Source organism: Dipodomys ordii, unplaced genomic scaffold, assembly GCF_000151885.1.
Source record: "Dipodomys ordii isolate 6190 unplaced genomic scaffold, Dord_2.0 Scaffold235, whole genome shotgun sequence".
Classification (NCBI taxonomy): Eukaryota; Metazoa; Chordata; class Mammalia; order Rodentia; family Heteromyidae; genus Dipodomys; species Dipodomys ordii.
This window is the reverse complement of record NW_012267451.1, coordinates 269,718-288,828: the sequence shown is the minus strand read 5'-3', so window position 1 is coordinate 288,828 and position 19,111 is coordinate 269,718. Positions and strand designations below refer to the sequence as shown.

Genomic DNA, 19,111 nt, shown 5'->3' with positions numbered 1-19,111 from the left:
CAAGCATAATGAGATAAAAATCAAGGATAATATATCAAAGGGTAATATTTATGTCTTACAGAAACATATAGGGTAGTGTAAGTGGTATATTTCCAATTTTAATATGATTGCAGGACTCTTAATGAGTCAGAAAAAATATAAAAAAATGAATAACATATAGCCATACCCCAACTGTTGCATTATCAATACATGTGATAGTCATGGAGCAAAAAATATTAAACAAGAAAGTCTGAATAGAGAAGATAAAAAAAGGGGCTGGAAAGGTGGCTCAGTGGTAGGGCGCTTGCCTTGCATGCATGAGGCCCTGCGTTCGATTCCTCAGCACCACATAAGCAAAAAGAAAAAGTCTGAAGTGGTGCTGTGGCTCAAGTGGAAGATTGCTAGCCTTGAACTGAAGAGCTGAGGGACAGTGCCCAGGGCCAGAGTTCAGGCCCCACGACTGGACCCCCCACCCAAAAAAAAAGAAGACAAAAAAGAGAGGAGGTTATGGCTTGGGAAAAAAACACAAAAACACGGTTATGGTAGTAAATGCTGACATCTGAGGATTTCACCTAAGTGAAAAATTTCCTAAATTCTTTATGGAAAATGTGGTTCATAACAAAAAGTAATAGTAGTTTACATGGATAATTAATGTCTTACAGAAACATATACAGAAATATAAGCAGTATAATTCCAATTTTAATACTATCGCAGATCTCTTAATGAATATGAGAAAACATAAAAAAAATTAAAAAGTACAGCATTACCCCAACTGTTACATTATCAATACATGTGATAATAATTGAGCAAAAAGTATTGAATAAAAAAGCCTGAGTCAAGAAGAAAATAAAACTGGGGAGCCGTTATGGCTTGGGGGAAAAATGAAACAAAAAAACATAAAACACTTTTATGATAGTAAATGCTGATATATGAGGATTTAACCTAAGTGAAAAAATTCCTAAATTCTGTGAAGGAAACAAGGCTAATAAAAAGAAGTAATGATAACATACATGTATGACCAGATAAGGAACAATGTGTTAAGTGTCCAGATTATCAGTATGCCAACACACAGAGGACACAGTGCTTCTGGAAAGCTGCAAATTTCCTGGCTTTTGGAGATTCCCTTGGGCATGGCTCTAGCCTGCATGGCTCTAAGTTTCTTTATGCTAACTGCTGCTGTTCTTGGAATGTTTGTGAAACACCAAGACACTGCCATTGTTAAGGCCAATAACAGGGCTCTCAGCTGCATCTTGCTCATCTCTCTCATCTTCTGTTTCTTCTGTTCCTTGCTCTTTCTTGGTCGTCCCAACACAGCCACCTGCATCCTGCAGCAGATCACATTTGGGGTTATATTCACTGTGGCTGTTTCCACAGTGTTGGCCAAAATGGTGACTGTGGTTCTGGCCTTTAAGGTCAATTCCCCAGAAAGAAGGATGAGGTGGCTGCTGGTATCAGGGGTTCCTAACTTCATCTTCTCCCTCTGTACTTTGATCCAGGTGACTCTCTGTGGACTCTGGCTGGGAACATCTCCTCCCTTTGTGGACACAGATGCAAACTCTGAACATGGCCATGTCATCATTCTGTGCAACAAGGGCTCCTTCACTGCCTTCTACTATGTCCTGGAATATCTGGTCACCCTGGCCCTGGCCAGCTTCAGTATGGCTTTTCTGGCCAGGAACCTGCCTGACACGTTTAATGAAGCCATGTTCCTGACCTTCAGCATGCTGTTGTTCTGCAGTGTGTGGCTCACCTTCCTGCCTGTCTACCACAGTGCCAAAGGAAGGTCGTGTTGGCTGTCGAGGTCTTCCCCATCTTGACCTCTAGTGCAAGGGCTCCTAGGCAGCATTTTTGCCCCAAAGTGTTATATTATCTTGTTGATGCCAAACAGAAATTGTCTGCTTGGCTTCAGGGATGAACGACATAGAAAAAACATTCTTAAGCTTAAGCACATAAGTTTGATTAGTACACAGAAGTTCTGATCTAAATTTGTAGTAATAGTAATTATCTCTTCTTGTCATAGTTTATATTATAGAATTTTTACTTCAAAGAGTAAGGATTAGTGTGCATTTCCTAGCATTGGTAGTCACAATTGATAGTAATCACAATTTATACTATAGTTTTGCTTCTATATCTTGGTTCTTCCTATTTAATCTGCACTTAATTATATTATCTGTTCTTCCTAAATTCTTTTTTCTATTGTTTTTATATATGTATTTTTTATTGAAAAAATGCTGTACAAAGTGGTTACAGTTACATGAGTAAGGTAATGAGTACATTTCCTATTGACCATTGTTACCCCCTCCTTTCCCCTACCAGCTATTTGCCCTACACCACCCTAAATACTCCTCCCCTCCCCCACAAGTTGTAAAGTTCATTTTCAACATAGTGTCTTGTAAATCTCATTGTTACAATGGCTCAACCTCTATCCTTATTTCAGCATTTTGTTATTTCTCTTCCCCTCACCAGATTAGAAATATGTATATACAAGATTCACGGCTCCAATAAAAACAGGAATTGTATCATGGAAGAAGAATATACAAAGGAAACAAAAAAATCACATAGTACATATAAAAAAAAGAGCCAACAAGAAAAAAAACTTCTTGTGACTCTATCTTGGGGATCATTTTGCTTAGCATCATCTTACAAAGTCTTATGGACATAACCTTTGACCTTTTCTGCCTGCCTGGAAAGATTATCTATTGTCTTTCTCAATTATTCCTCTAAATATTTCAGTATATTAACTTTCTGTCTGCACACCACCATGTTGCAGAGTCCTCAAATGCATTTCAATAATATTTTCCTCTTCACAAATTTACATTTTTTAAGGTTGTCCTTAGATATTGTTTTTTCAATACTTGTATATTTCTACTCACACATTCACCTTTCCAAATTATCCTGAGTCTCTTTTGTATGACTTTTCTCTCTGTCCCAACCTCTCTTTCTTTTTGTCTCTCTCCATTTCTTTCCTTGTTTTCCCCTTCCCTTTCACACTGCTTCCCTCATATACCTTAGGAATGACATATATATTACAAAAAATGAACTTTGATTTAAGATTACAATGCGTAAAGTTTTTTGAATTTTCTCCTAAGATTAAGTCTGTCATGCAAATAGTAAACCCCTTTTTGCCTGGATATACTCTTTATTTGATGGTTGATAATAATTTCTTATTACTTTGAAATGAAGAATTTTGAATATTAAATATATAATGTTATTTCTTGTAATATCATTTCCTACCATTTGTCACACAGGAAAATTTTTATTTGCCACATTTCAAAATCTTGGTAAGTAAAGCTCTACTTATTGTTTCAAATAAGTTTAGTTTAGTGGGCTCTACTCTATATTTCCAGAATCACATATTTAATAGGTCTAGTCACAATTGCACTCTTTCCTTGTCTGTTCAAGAGTTCTTTACATATTTCCTCTGGTAATAATTTTATTCATTTATACATACTTGTACCTAGGCATATACTGTCCTTTGCATTTTTCACTCAAGGTTTTTTACCATTTGAATCACAGTTCCAAGCTGTTTGATATCTTATTGTAAATAAGTGTCTTGTCCACTTATCTCACCAGGCTGATTTCAAACATCTTCTCACATTTACATTTTTAAAAGATACTTGGCTATGTAACTTACCATAACTTTCTATAAATTAAATTTTTAGTTGTCAATATAATAATGTTTGGCCAAATATATTGTGTACTTACTCTTTTGTTGAGGGCATGATATTTAACAAATGAAAATGTAATTAATGTTATTGCACTGAAAATTTCAGTGTATTTTTGTAAGAGTATAAAAATTAATACTAATCCAAAACCAATGGGAAATTCTGATAACCCTAGTCGAGACTAAGAAGATTCTTCTCTGGCCAGGCACTAGTGGCACATGCCTATAATCCTATCTACTCAGGAGGCTGAGATGTGAGGATCACGGTTCAAAGCCAGCCCCAGCAGAAATCTCTGTGAGAATCTTATCTCCAATAAACCACTAGAAAACCAGAAGTGGCACTGTGGCTCAAGTGGTAGAGCACTCACCTTGAGCTGGAGAGCTGAGGGACAGTGCCCAGGCCCAGAGTTCAAGCCCAAGGACCTACAAAAAAAAAAAAAACAGAATATTCTTCCGTGAAACCAGATGGGGCAAAAAAGGTTCTGGGATGCCTTGGCTGGGTGGAGTGGCAGATATCTGTGATCAGATCACAGCTCTGTAAGAGGTGAAGGTTGAGGAAATGAGAGTTCACTGCAGTCCTATGTGGATGTTACTCACAACAGTGGTGCATGCCTATAACACAGCTGTGATGGACACATAAAAAAGCATTGAGATCCATTTGTTTGCACAGCCATGAAGTGAAAACATCACAAAATTACACAGAGGGAGCTGGGTGTTGGTGACTCATGTCTATAATACCAGCTATTCACCAAGCAGAGATCTGAGCAATGCAGTTTAAAGGCAACCTGGACAGGAAAGATGTTGAGCAACTTATCTACAATTAACTACCAAAAAAGCTGGAAATAGCACTTTGGCTTAAAAATGGCAATTTACTAGCAGTGACCAAACACCTCAAGAACAGTGTGCAGACACTTAGTGCCCAGGAATCAGTACCAAGGTTAAAAACAAAAGAAGAACAAAAACCTCCTAAGTCACAGACTAGAAAGACTAGAAGACACTTTGCAGTATTGGGATGGGGTAACATTACTTTTTATTCTTCATTGTGGGAATCATGTAGTAAAATAGTCAGTCTCACACATGACTTAAAGCAGAATGGCTAAGAAATTGAGGGTGGGAAGCAAAGTAGATTGAATTCAATCAATAGCCCCGGTGGATTTTTGGTAGGGTAAATACAATGACCATCACAGTTGTTGCATCCTCTGAAATCCCAGATATGAACCTATGGAAAGATTTGACCTTAGCAGAGAAACAATGAACACAACTACAAAAAATTTGTTAGTGACACAAAGGTGAGAGTCCTCAGAATGGCATGACATTGGGGCCAGCTAGATCTCTAACCTTTCCTTTTAGCTGTGTGTAAAACCACAGCTCAGCAGCTTCCAAGGAGGGAAAAAATGGGCCAGAGCAGAATAAATTGTTTGATGGTGGTTGATTTGGGTGAAGGAAAAGAAAGACACAGGCTTGGTAAAAAAACTATGTAAAGCTGGGGGGCTAAATGTTCAGACCCCTAATAATTTTACTGAAAATTTCATTGAGCTCCTATGCTGGAAAATGGTTAGTTAATAGAATCAGTTCTATAGTGACATCTCTCAAATGCCACCTACTAAGTTAAAAATGTCATTCCCAAGAAATGGAATTAGAAATGTGACAAATAATCACAGATTAAGTTAAAACCATTCAGCAAAGCAGTCAATACACTAGCATTCACCATACTGAGAAATACTTCAGGGAAACCATCCAATTCCAAATAGCACCTAATACAAAGTATCTTAAATACCTAGCAATAAATGCAACCAAGGAAGTGGAAAACCATAGTTTTATGCACAAAGGACAAGACATAAGAAGAAAAAGTCTCTATTGAGCATAAATTAGGAAAAGCACTAAGTTTTGAACATCTGCATCACTCAAAATTATATATATACATACATATATTCAAGACATCCTTATAAATATACCAAAGTCCTTTATCATAGAAATAGAAAATTCAATCCTAAAAAACACACAGAAACAGAACAGACTCCCCAAGCCAAAGCAATCTTAAGCATAAAGAGTAATGCAGGCATTATTACAACACCAGATTTCAAACTATATCACAGAGCCCTAGTATTAAAGCCAGGCTTGTACTTGCACAAAGACATGAAGACCAACAGAAGAGATCATATGACCTCAAAATGAGTTTGACAGTGGAACCCACCACACACATACACAAATACACACACATATACACTCATGTTGTATCACGGGATTAAAGTCCAAAAACCGGATAGGTACATGCAGAAGATGAAACATAGGTCATTGTTTCTTTCAGCCTCAATTAATGTAACTTCAAAATGAAACAAAGCTTTTATTACACTTACTTGATTTTTGTTATATTAAATAACAACAAGAGTCAGCAGGAAGATGGCAGAATTGTAGCTGGGACTTAATTGAGCTTTCTCCAAGAAACCAGTTTTCACACATGAGCACAAAATCCGCTACTGGAAAATCACACTAAGTGACACGTAGTAGTACAGAGAATCTTCCCAGTGAGGAAAAAGTCAGGCAATCTGTGTGAGAAGACAGATTTGAGTACAAGCTTTTGCCAGTGGCAACGGCAGCAGTAGCCAGATAAAGCTGCTGCAAAGGCACCAGAGACCGAGAGTGCTCATCTCTTCCCTCGTTGCTAGTGAGAACTGGATGAATAGGAGTGGAAATGAACATCCTGCTGGCCACAGAGGGATGTGGATGAGGACAGTCTAAAAAGCCAAGGGAAACCATGAGCATCCCACAAATGACACCCCACTCCTTCCCACAGAACGGGCTATAGGAAGGTAGCCCTCTCCCTACTGCCACCTGAGAAGAACGCAGTATTTGATACTGGCATAGATCCTGCCATAACAGCTACCGGATAGCTCCAGCTGAGGAACAGCAACTGTGGCAACCATTTTTCAACAGGGCAAAGAAATTGGACCTGTGAGGTTCAGCTTCACCCCAGGGAAGGTTCCTGTGCCCAGGAGAAGGAAATTTCTCACAGGGCCAGGGCTGAAAAACTTTCTCTACCTGGTGAGCCCAGAGAGGCAGCCCTGCCCCCCTGCAGTGAGCAGCCAAACCCGTAGCTTAGATAGGTACAGGAATTACAAAGCCAAAAATCTGTAAAATTTCACTAAAAACCACTTTTTAAAAAAGTTGTACAGGCTATAAAAGCCTACAGTGGCTCCAGGATGGGCCAAACTAGGGTCTAGCCCAAAAGGTGCTACCCGCTTCACATAAAGCCACAGATTCTAACCAAGCCCAAAACCCACCCACATCAAGGTCACTCTCAGCAACATACCATAGAAGCTAGCCACCTCCTCTCTGCATTACATATAAAGCAGATCTTGTGGCCACTGAAGTATTCTGGAAAGAAGGTCCCAAAGACCCAAGCTCATAAAGCTAACACTCTAACAATCTGATTTGGGGAACCAACCAAGCTACAAGAAAAACCAACTAATGTAAGCAAACCAAAGACACCATCAAGAGACTGGAAAGAGGATCATAGGGATGACACAAGATCCCCCAAATAAATAGAATTCTTTCTTCCCTATTATACTATATATACAGATATTTAATTTCTTTTTCTTCTTTTTTAAAACATTTTTCTTTCTGTTACATTGTTTTCCTTTCTGTTTCTTATGTTATGTTTTTAATTTTTTTTGTCACTCGTGGTGCTTGAACTCCAGACCTGGGGGCTGTACTTCAGTTCTTCAGCTCAAGGCTAGCACTCTACCCCTTGAGACAGTGTTGCACTTCCTGTTTTCTGGTGGCTGCTTGGAGATAATAATTTCAGGGACTTTCCTGCCCTGGCTGGTTTGAGCCAGAATCCTCAGATCTCAGCCTCCTAACTAGTTAGCATTACAGGCATGAGCCACCAGCACCTGGCATGTTTTCTTTTTATGCAACCCCATTTTTTATTTTCTTCCTAATTGCTCTCCTGTTCATTCCTGGATACACAGCCTATGGTAATTACTGGGCTTTCTCCTTAACTGTGTCTTGTGTGGGACATCCTTGTCTCATTCCTGAGTATAGAGGAAATGGCTTTAGTTTCTTGCCAATAAGCATAATGCTGGCTGTAGGTTTTTCATATACAATCTTCATTGTATTGAGGAATGTTCCATGGATTCCTAATTTTTCCAGAGCCTTCATCATAAAGGGGTGTTGGATTTTGTCAAATGTTTTTTCTGCATCTTTTGAGATAACCATGTGGTCTGATGAATTATATTAATTGATTTGCTTATATTGAACCAGTTTTGCATCCCTTAAATGAATCCTGTTTGATAAGGATGCATGTTTTTTTATGGATTTTGAGGTGGATTGGCCAAAATTTTGTTAAGAAATCTTGCATCGATGATCATCAAAGAAATAGGTCTATAGTTTTCTTTCTTTGATAAGTCCCTGCCTGGTTTTGTGATGGGGGTTATGATGGTTTCATAGAAAGAATTTGGTAGTGAACTTTTGCTTTCAATTTCATTGGAAGAAGAGGAGTATGGCTGTGAGTTCTGCTTTGAAGGCTTTGTAGAATTCCACTGTAAATCCATCTGGTCCTGGGCTTATTGCTGTTTCTATTTCAGTCCTTGATATGGGCCTGTTAAGATAGTATAATTCATCTTGGTTTAGTTTGGACAATCAATATTTACTAGAAATTTGTCGATTTCTTCCAGATTCTAAAACCTATTAGCATAAAGGTGTGAGAAGTATTCCCTAATATTGTTCTGAAACTTGCTTGTTTCTGTGGTGATGCTTCCATTCTCATCTCTGAGTTTGTTTATGTGATAAGATTTGCTAAGGATATGTTAATTTTGTTATTTTTTTCAAATAACCAACTTTCAGTTTTGTCAATTCTATTTTTTTGGATTCTAATTTATTTAATTCTGATTTAAATTTAATTATTTCTTTCTGTCTGCTGCTGCTCTTTTTCAAGGAGCTTCAGATGTCTCATTAAATTGTTGATTTCAGATCTCTCCAATTTGTTAATGTAGGAGCTCAGCGGTATAAACTTGCCTCTAAGTACTGACTTTGCTGTGTCCCAGAGGAGCTGGTAATTTGTGTGCTCATTTTTCTTGAATATCATGAACATTTGAATTTCCTTTCTATTCTCTTCTATGACCCACTGGTGATTCAACAGTGGGTTGTTCAGCCTCCATGCATTACAGGATTTTCTTTGGTGCCTTTTGGTGTTGAGTTCTAATTTTATTCCCTTGTGGTCTGAGAAAATGCAGGGCATAATTTTAATGTTTGTGAATTTGGAAAAGTTTGCTTTGTGACGTAAAATGTGGTCTACTTTGGAAAATGTTCCATTGTTGCTGAGAAGAACCTGTATTCTGATAAATCTAATTGACTATGCAGTTGTTTATATCTGCATTATCTCTGTTGAGTTTTTGCCCTGTTGATCTATCTAGTGGGGATAGTAGTGTGTTAAAATGCACAACAATTAATGTCTTCGTATCTATGTGAGATTTGAGGGAAAGTAGTGTTTCTTGGATAAATTTGGGTGCTCCCTTGTTTGGTAAATAAATATTTAGATTTATAATATCCTCCTGAAGGAGAGGTCCATTAGCTAGTATATAATGACCTTCTTTATCTCTTCTCACTAATTTTAATTTGAATTATATTTTATCTGATATTAATTAGGCTTGCAACTCCCACCGGTTTTGGGCAAGGGATTTGCTTTGTACATTTTATTCCAGCCTTTCACTTTCAAAATTTTTTTATGGGCAAGGTGTGATTCCTGAAGGCTGCAGATATAAGGATCTTGCTTTTTAATCCAACTAGACAGTCTATGTCGCTTAATTGCAGAGTTAAGTCATTAAGATTGAGAGGTGTTTGCTAGTTCCTGCCATGTTATCCACGTTCTTTGGGGCTGTGACAACTGGGTTCTTCCACTGGTTCTTGGTTTCTCTGTTTGGGTGCTGTTTCTTGGCCTTTATTGTGGTCTTGTTGGTTTTGTATGTGTAGGACATCTTTAAGTATCTTTTGTAGGGCTGGCTTGGTGGAGATATATTGTTTCAGATTCTCTGCTATGGATGGTTTTCATTTGTCCTTCCCTTATGTATGAGAGTTTAGCTGGGTACAGAATTCTTGGTTGATATTTGTCTTTGGGCCTGGCATACATCATTTGAGACTCTTCTTGCTTTAATCGTCTCTGCTGAGAAATCTGAGGTGATTCTAACTGGTTTCCCTTTATAAGTGATTGATCTTTTCTCTTTGACAGATTTAAGGATCCTTTCCTTGGACTGAATTTATTCTGTGTGGATTATAATGTGATTGTGGGATATTCTGTTCTGGTCTGGTCTATTTGGGATTCTAAAAGCTTCTTGTATAGGAATAGGTCTGTCTTTTTGCATGTTTGGGAAGTTCTCTGCTAAGATCCTGTTAAATAAATTCCTATACGATTAACTTCTGTCTCTAGGTGCACCTCTATACCCATTATCCTCAGATTAGGCCTTCTGATGGTGTATTCTAAATGTTGAAGAGATCCATCATATTTTTGGGATTTTTTGGGACAGTTGTCAGTTCTTCCTCTCTAAGATCTAGGCTGTCTTCAATTCTCAAGATTCAATTTTCTGCATGGTCTAATCTACTGTCAAGGCTTTTACTCTGTTTTTTAATTCCTTTCCTTCTAATTGGTCAGCTTTGATGGCTTAAAATTCTTTGCTGGTGTTTTGTTTTAGATCTTGTATGGACTTCTTTACTTCCTTAATTTGGTGTTCATTGTTTATTCTCAAATCCCTTAGTTGATTTGTTATGGTTTCACTGGACTCCTTTTCCTTCTGTTGGGCTTCATTCTGCATTCCTTTCGTGGTCTCCCTGGATTCCTTCAACTGTCTGTTTATGGATTCCACAAATGCTTCTATTCATCTTTGTCTATTCTCATCCAGCTCACACAATTTCTGTATTACTCTTTCATTAGCTTCCTTACACTCATGCAATTCCTGTATTAATTTTTGGTTACCCTTATCATGCTCGTGAAGTTCATGTATTAATATTTGGTTAGCTCCCTATCACACTAATACTGAGTCCTTTGCAGGCTTTCAATCTATTCAGTCACCATGTTTATCAGTAATGTTTGTAGAACTTTTTGGGAACTTTCCGCTGAATTATTCATTAAATGTTCTGTTGCCTGATTATCATGAGTAGGATTTGTGATGCCTAGACTTGCCATTTTTCTGGCTTGTTCTGTCCATTTGGTATGAAAGTAACACCAATTTCATGCTAGAACACTCTTTTAAGATAAGCATCAACCAGAGTGTGGTAGCTGCACAGTCAAAATGGCTGCAGATATAATCTAGATAAACACAATCTATTTAATATCAAACAACTATGGATTAATGGGCTAAGAACATAAAAAAGGGATTCAGTAGACCAGAAATTGTTAGAGATAAGGAGAATTTTGGGAAAAACAGGATTAGAGGGATGTGTAGAGGTAAATGGAAAGTTTGGATTTAATCAAGTCCTGATCTCAGAAAGGAAATGGTTAGAACAGAATAAAAAGAGAGATATAAAGAAACAAGAAAAAAAGGAAAAAAATTAACTTTAAAAAAATGAAACACTTAAATTATGTAAGTATAAATAAATAATACTGATAGAAGAGGATAATATGAGAGGAGGAGAGAGAGAAAAAGAAATGAAAAAATAAAAAATAAAAAATTTTAAAATGGAATACTTAAAAATTACATAGGTATAAAGAAATAATACTAAATAAGGAAGTTAAGGCTAAGAGGATGTGAATTGAGTAATCAATTTCTGAATTAACTATGTACAAATTGAAAGAGAAGGTCTAGAATTCGACAATGTGTATATATTTGGGGATGGGCAGAACAACAATTAGTCACACACAAAAAAGGACCAAAAGGTTAAAAGATATAAAAAAGAAGAACAGACACAAACACACACACACACACACACACAGATAAAATAAAAATTATGAAAGAAAAAATACAAAACCATTTTTATTGTGAAAATACTGTACAGAGGGGTTACAATTACATGGGCAAGATATTGAGTACATTTCTTTTTTTTTGGAGTACATTTCTTAACAAGAATTGTAGCCTCCTCCTTTGTTTCCCCTTCCCATCCCTTCCCATCTTCCCCCGACCCCCTCACTGATTCCTCCTGCTCCTTCTGCCCCCACCAAAGTTGTAAATTTCGTGTTTTGACATAATGACTTGTACATATCATTGTTGCAATGTGTCCACCTGTATTCCTGTTTTAACGACTTTTTCCCTTTCCCTCCACAAATTATACCAACATCAAATACAGTGAAACCAGGGGTTATACCGTGGGGGATGGACATACAAAGCAAAAAGGAAATAATCTTATAAATGTGTTAGAAACAATCGCATGAAAGAAAATAAACATTTGAATACATATCTTAGGGTCATTTCCCTAACATCACTTTATCTGACCTTTTCTGTTTGACTCAGACATAAACTAGTTGTTGCAAATAAGGGAAACCATGGGACCTATGTTTCTTTGGGCCTGCCTTACTTAACGTAATATAATTTGTTCCAAGTCACTTTTTTTAATTGTGAAAATACTGTACAGAAGGTTACAATTGCATGGGCAAGCTAATGAGTACATTTCTTATCAAGCATTGTAGACTCCTCCTTTGTTTCTGCTTCGCATCACTTCCTATTCTTCACCCCACCCCCCCTACCCAATCTTCCTCCCCCCCTCATCCCCCACCAAAGTTGTAAAGTTCGGTTTTGACATAACGAGTTGTACGTCTCATTGTTGCAATGGATCCAACTGTATCCCTATTTAAACAATTTTTTTCTTCCCTTCCCTCTACAAATTATACCAAAATGAAATAGTGGGAAAGCAGGGGTTATACCATGGGAGAGAGACATATAAAGCAACAAAGAATCATCTTAAACATGTATTAGAAACAATCGCATAAAAAAACATTTGAATAAATATTTTAGGGTTCATTTCCCTAAAATCAACTTCTCTGACCATTTCTGCTTGACTCAGACATATACTAGTTATTGCAAATAAGGGAAATCATGGGATCTATGTTTCTTTGGGCCTGGCTTACTTCACTTAATATCATTTTTTCCAAGTCTTTCCATTTTCTAACAAATGGGGCATTGTCATTCTTTATGATGGAGGCATAGAATTCCATTGTGTATATATACCACATTTTCTTCATCCATTCATCTACTGAGGGCCATCTGGGTTGATTCCATATCTTAGCTATTGTAAATAATGCTGCAATAAACATAGCTGTGCTGGTAGATTTAGTATGGCTTTATTTGTGACCATTTGGGTAAATGCCCAAAAGTGGGATTCCTGGGTCATAAGGGAGCTCTATGTGAAGTCTTTTGAGGAACCTCCATACAACTTTCCAAAGTGGTTGAACAAGTTTACACTCCCAACAACAATGCAGTTAGGTTCCCTTCTGGCCACATCCCCTCCAGCATCTGTTGTTATTAGAGTTCTTGTCTATAGGCATTCTAACTGGGATGAGGTGGTATCTCAATGATGTTTTGATTTGCATTTATTTTATGGCTAGAGAGGTTGAGCATTTCTTCATGTGTCTATTGGCCATCCTTCTTTCCTCTTCAGAGAAGTTTCTCTTTAAGTCTTTAGCCCACTTATTTATTGGGCAGTTGTTTCTTTGAAGATTTGTTGTTGGGCAATTTAATTTTTTGAGTTCCAATTATATTTTAGATATGAGACCCTTGTCCGTTGTACGGCTAGTGAAGACCTTCTCCCAATCTGTGGGCTTTCTATTGACCTTACTAGCTGTGTCCTTTGCCATGCAGAAGCTCTGCAATTTCATGCAATCACATTTGTTCAACCATTCTTTGATTTGTTGTGTTGCTGGGTCTCTATTAAGAAAATTTCAGTCTGTGCCAAGGAGACCTAGGGTTTCTCCTGTAATGTTTTCAGAGTATCTGCTTTGACTTTGAGGTCTTTCATTACTTTGGAGTTGATTCTGGTGCAGGGCGATATATAAGGATCTAGCTTTAGTTTTCTACAAGTAGTTAACCAATTTTGCCAGCACCATTTACTGAAGAGGTTGTCTTTCTTCCATTGTATGTTTTTATCTCCCTTATCGAAAATTAGATGGCTATGGGTATGTGGGTTCATTTCTGAGTTTTCAATTCTATTCCATTGGTCCTGATATCTGTTCTTTTGAAAACAATTTCTTAATTAAAAAGTTAGGTTGAAGAATGAGTTATTTGATTTTTTTTGGGGGGGGGTAGAAGATCTTGTATCTTCCTTATGTGTAAACAGTCTCTTGGTGCAGTCTCTGGTTCACTTGTGGTGTTTGGATTCCAGAGGCTTGGTGTGATGCCTATCAATATTCCCCCCAAATTCTTCAAAGAATTAGAAGAAGCAATTCAAAAATTCATCTGAAAAATAAAAGACCCTAAATAGTAAATGAGAAACTTCTCTGAAGATGAAATAAGAATGGCCAATAGACATAAGAAGAAATTCTCAACATCTCTAGCCATAAGAGAAACACAAATCAAAACAACATTGAGATTCCACAATCAAGAACTGTAATAATAACAGATGCTGGAGGGGATGTGGCCAGAAGGGAACCCTACTGCATTGTTGGAGGGAGTGTAAACTGTTTCCATCATTTTGGAAAGCAGTATGGCAGTTCCTCAAAAGATTCCACTTAGAGCTCCCTTATGACCGAGCCATCCCACTTTTGGGCATTTACCCAAATGTTTATAAACAAGACCACACAAAAGCTACCAGCACAACTATGCTTATTGCAGTATTACTTACTATAGCTAAGATATGGAACCAACCCAGATGTCCCTCAGTAGATGAATGGATCAAGAAAATGTGGTATATATACACAATGGAATTCTATGCCTCCATCAGAAAAAGTGACATTGCCCCATTTGTTAGGAAATGGAAAGACTTAGAAAAAATTATATTAAGTGAAGTAAGGCAGGCCCAAACATAGGTCCCATGTTTTCTATTATTTGTAATAACTAGTATATGTCTTGGAAAAGCAGAAAAGATCAAAAGCTATGTACTTATGACCAGATAAGATGATGTTAAGCAAAATGAACCCCAGGATAGGACACATGGTTTTTTTTTGCTATTGTTTCTAACATATTTATAATATACCCTGTGATTTTTATTTCTGTTTATGTTCCTCCCCCATGGTATAATCCCTGTTTTCAATGTATGTGATGTCAGTGCACTTCATCTTGTATATACAATTCTGTAATTTGGGAGGGAAGGGAAATAACAAATGCTTAAATCGAGATACAGCTTGATACCTTTTAACAATGAGATATCCAAGACACTATATTGAAAAACGAAACTTAAAATTTATATGGAGTGGGAGGGGTGTTGTTGTGGAGGTGGGAGGGACTGATTGGTAGGGGAAAAACAAAGTATGAGGCAACAATGCTTGATAGAAAATGTATACATTTCCTTGCTGATGTAACTGTAATCCCTCTGTACAGAATTTTTAGAATAAAAAACATATTAAAATAAAATAAATAACTCCATAAAAGATCTCAATCAAAGCTACAACAAAGAACTTTAGGATATCAAAACAGACCCATTAGAAGGAAGGGAAATAAAAACCGAAGTAGAAAACCTGGAATCTAGGCTAGCCCATCCAGAAGATTGAAACTCTGGGAGTGAACATAGCCTAGACATTATAGAGAAAGAACAGACAATTACTCAGTCCCTCTGTTTGATTCTGATACCCTGTGTGTTCTATATACATTTATCTGATTTGGGGAAGGTAAGGGGAATAACAAAATGCTGAAACAAGAACAAAGGGTGATCTAATTCAACAATGATACTCACCAGACACTAAGTTAGAAATGAAGTTTACCAGTTTGGGAGGGATGGCTGGAGGAAGGATAATGGAAGAAAAATGAAGAAATGGGTAACTGTGTTCGACAAGAAATATACTCATTACCTTACTCATGTCACTAACTCATTGTATAGCTTATTTACAATAAAACAAAAAATAATTGTAGAATTTGATTCAATTAAATATGTCTATTTATGTATATCCTGATCAGGCCACCCCTTACACTTAGCCTCAAGGAAAAAATGAAATTTTGTCATGTGAAGGGAAATTGGTGGATTTGCAAATCCTCATTTCTAGTCAGGGACAAACTCAGACGTACAAAGTAATAGGTTTTCTTTTTTGTAATGTTGGAAAGCTAGGCCATACACATAAATACATACTGTGTATGCACAACACTTGCTTGTAATGAAAGAGACCATTTGAAGAGAATATGGGAGAGAGAAAAAAATAAAAGTGTAAAAGGTGAATAATATCAAACTATATAATATATATGCATGAATATGGGCTAACGCAGTAAAAGTTGGAGGGTAGACAAGATGAGGAAAGAGTAATGTATGAGTGCAGTGGAAGCATAACATATGCATGAATGACATGATCACAGTGAGGGTTCCTTGGAAAATTATTATGTACATAAAATGAATAATATCAGAGTAACTGAGAGTCTGTCATTAGGAGGCACTAGATGGAGGAAGGAGGGTGAATATAAATGCTGACACTGGCTGACCTATTGAAACAAGTCAAAGAAATGTTGGAATAAAAGGGATTGTATTAAACTGCAGAACTTCTTCATGGGAAAGGATAATGCTAGCTAGATCAATAGAAAGCCCACAGATTACGTGAAGATCTTCACTAGCCATACAACAGGCAGAGGCCTCATATTTAAAATATTCTTAGAACTCAAAAAATTAAATCCCCCCAAAACAAATTCTCAAAGAAACAATCACCTGATGTATAAGTGCGCTAAAGACTTAAAGAGAGACTACTCTGAAGAGGAAATAATAATTTGTGGAGGGGAAGGGCAAAATAATCGTTTAACTAGGGATACAGGTGGACCTATTGCAAGAATGAGATGTACAAATCTTTATGTCGAAAAACGAACTTTACAACTTTGGTGGGGGGGATCAGGTAGGGGAAAAGGGAGGGATTGGGAAGGGATGGGAAGGATAAACAAAGAGGAGGCAACAATGCTTGATAAGAAATATACTCATTATCAATTATCTTGCCCATGTAATTGTAACTCCTCTGCATGGTATTCTCACAATAAAATATATGTATTAAAATAAATAATGGCCAATATACATATGAAGAAATGCTCAAATTTTCTAGCCATAAAAGAAATACAAATCAAAACATCACTGAGATTCAACCTCACCCAATTTAGATGGCTATTATCAAGGAATCTATTCACAACAGATGCTGGAGGAGATGTGGCCAAAAGCAAACACTACTACCCGGCTGGTGGCAATGTAAACTTGTAATAATAACCTGGAAAGCAGTATGCAGATTCCTCAAAAACTACAAATAGTTCTCCCCTGAAGGGATAGCATAGAATAGAAAGGTCTGATGAATGGAAGAAAACAAATGTCCAGCCTCTGGTGGGAGGAAAGAAAATTGGCATATCCAAAGTAAAAACAACAACAGCAGCAAAATTATAATAATTTTGAGTTCTTTAAAAACCATTATTCCTCAATTTTTATCATTCCTCAAAAAATTAAACATAGCCATGCATTTTGTGGCTCATACTTGAAACCCTAGCTACTCAAGAGGCTGAGATCTGGGGATGGTTCTTCCAAGCCAGCACAGGAAGGAAAGTCTAAGAGCCCTTTATCTCCAATGAATCACTAGAAAACCAGAAGTGGCACTTTGGCTCAAAGTTGCTACAGCATAAACTTTGAACAAAGATGTTCAGGGACACTGACTTCTCTGTCCTGAGTTGAAACCCCATGAACAACAACAAAAATGCAACAAAGTACTACCCTATTATTTAGCAATTCCACTCCTGGGCATTTACCCAAAAGATTACAAAGTGAGATATAATTATGCTACCTGCACAACCATATTCACTCTAAGCAAGATCTGGAAGCTGCTTTAAGTCTTCTGCTGGCATCTTTATGGCATTGAAACTATGAGATATCATTTGCAAAGAGAAGATGTTTACCTGTGTATGTGTGTGTGAATTGACCCTCTAAGTAGAAGCCCTCATAACTTTATTAGACGACTTAGAGGTACAGACATTTTCTGGCCATTTCACCATTCCTTGACATGGTAACATCTCATACAATCCAGTTGCATCATCCAAAATGACTATCATACAAGTAGTTTCTTGAAATAGAGTTTGGATAGCTCCACCTCTGGGTCCTCACTATCTGTGGTCTTGGATGAAATTCCAGCACTGTGAAAAAGGCAAATCTGCAAACATCTTTTCTAACTTATGTTTTTCTTCCTGAGGAAAGGCTACAAATGCAGAGCCCCTGGGGATAGTTTTACACATTACTTCTGAGGACTCACAAGACTCTTTCATTAATGGTGATCAAGAGTGAAGACCTTTGTCAATGAAAAGACACAAATGCACATATACATAACTGTAACTGTGGGCATCACTTTCTGCCCTCATTTCTGCTTGGCAGATCCTTCAGGGATGTGCCCTTTGGCTTTCACACTCCTCCTTCTCCTTCTTCCCCTCCCTATCAGGTCCTTGGCTGGTAATAGCTGCTTTTCAACAATAAAGCACCGAGCACACATGTTCAGAGATGTGATGATCACTGGGTTTTTTCCTCTCTACACTTTGGGAAAGATCACAGTAACATCCACGCTTCCAGACAAGAAGAGAACAAGATATAGGTAATTCAATATTTTATTTCCATTTACAATTTTATTCTCAAGAAGTTTGATGAGTGAGGGAACTCTAGGTGTACACATCAATGATCTCTGTCTCTCTACAGTGACCTCCATCACTATTGCTTCCAGAGCAGCTAAGTCTCATAATGTTGTTTTACATCTCCTTTTAAGTGATTTTCTGTCTGCTAGCACAAGAGGACTCTATTTCTATGTAACTCCTCTTTCCTGGTCTACAAGTTCTTCACTTTGCTCCAGCATGCCTGTATCTCTTCCATTTCAGCTGTCACAGTGGAAAATAAGTGCTGTTCCTAAAATCAACGTGAGTTACTGGAATGAGTTCTGTATTAAAAGGATGCAACTGAGAAACAAAGGAGGAGGCAAAAATGCTTGATAAGAAATGTACTCATAACCTCACTCATGTAATTGTAAACCCTATGTACAGTATTTTCACAATAAAAACTTATTAATAAAAAAATAAAATATAAAAGTTTGCAACTATATTTCCTTACCCCCTCAGCCAGTAGTCTGAGAACGTTCTGTAGTAACACCTATATTTTGCGAACCTTGATAAATTTTCTTAGGGTGACTCATGATTGTAAGCCCAACTAATCCTGGGGTGCATTTATGAGGATGGAGGTTTGAAACCAACCCAGGCAGGAAAATATGTGAGGCTTTTATTAAGCTGGAAATGAAGCTGTGGCTGAAGAGGCAGTTTGTGAGCCTTGAGACAAAAAGCTCAAGAACAATGTCAAGGTATATGCCCTAGGATTGTCATTCACACACACACACACACACACACACACACACACACA

At 37.3% G+C, this 19,111-nt stretch overlaps 1 protein-coding gene across 1 annotated transcript in view; it reads left to right on the top strand.

Moving 5' to 3' along the window:
* Positions 1 to 1,364: 1,364 nt before the first annotated feature.
* The window catches only part of LOC106000693 (vomeronasal type-2 receptor 116-like), a 58,333-nt gene continuing 40,586 nt past the window's right edge, over positions 1,365 to 19,111 (top strand). The window contains exon 1 of the mRNA XM_013035981.1: positions 1,365 to 1,635. Coding sequence (XP_012891435.1) covers positions 1,365 to 1,635 — 271 coding nt within the window. The remainder of the gene's footprint in view (positions 1,636 to 19,111) is intronic.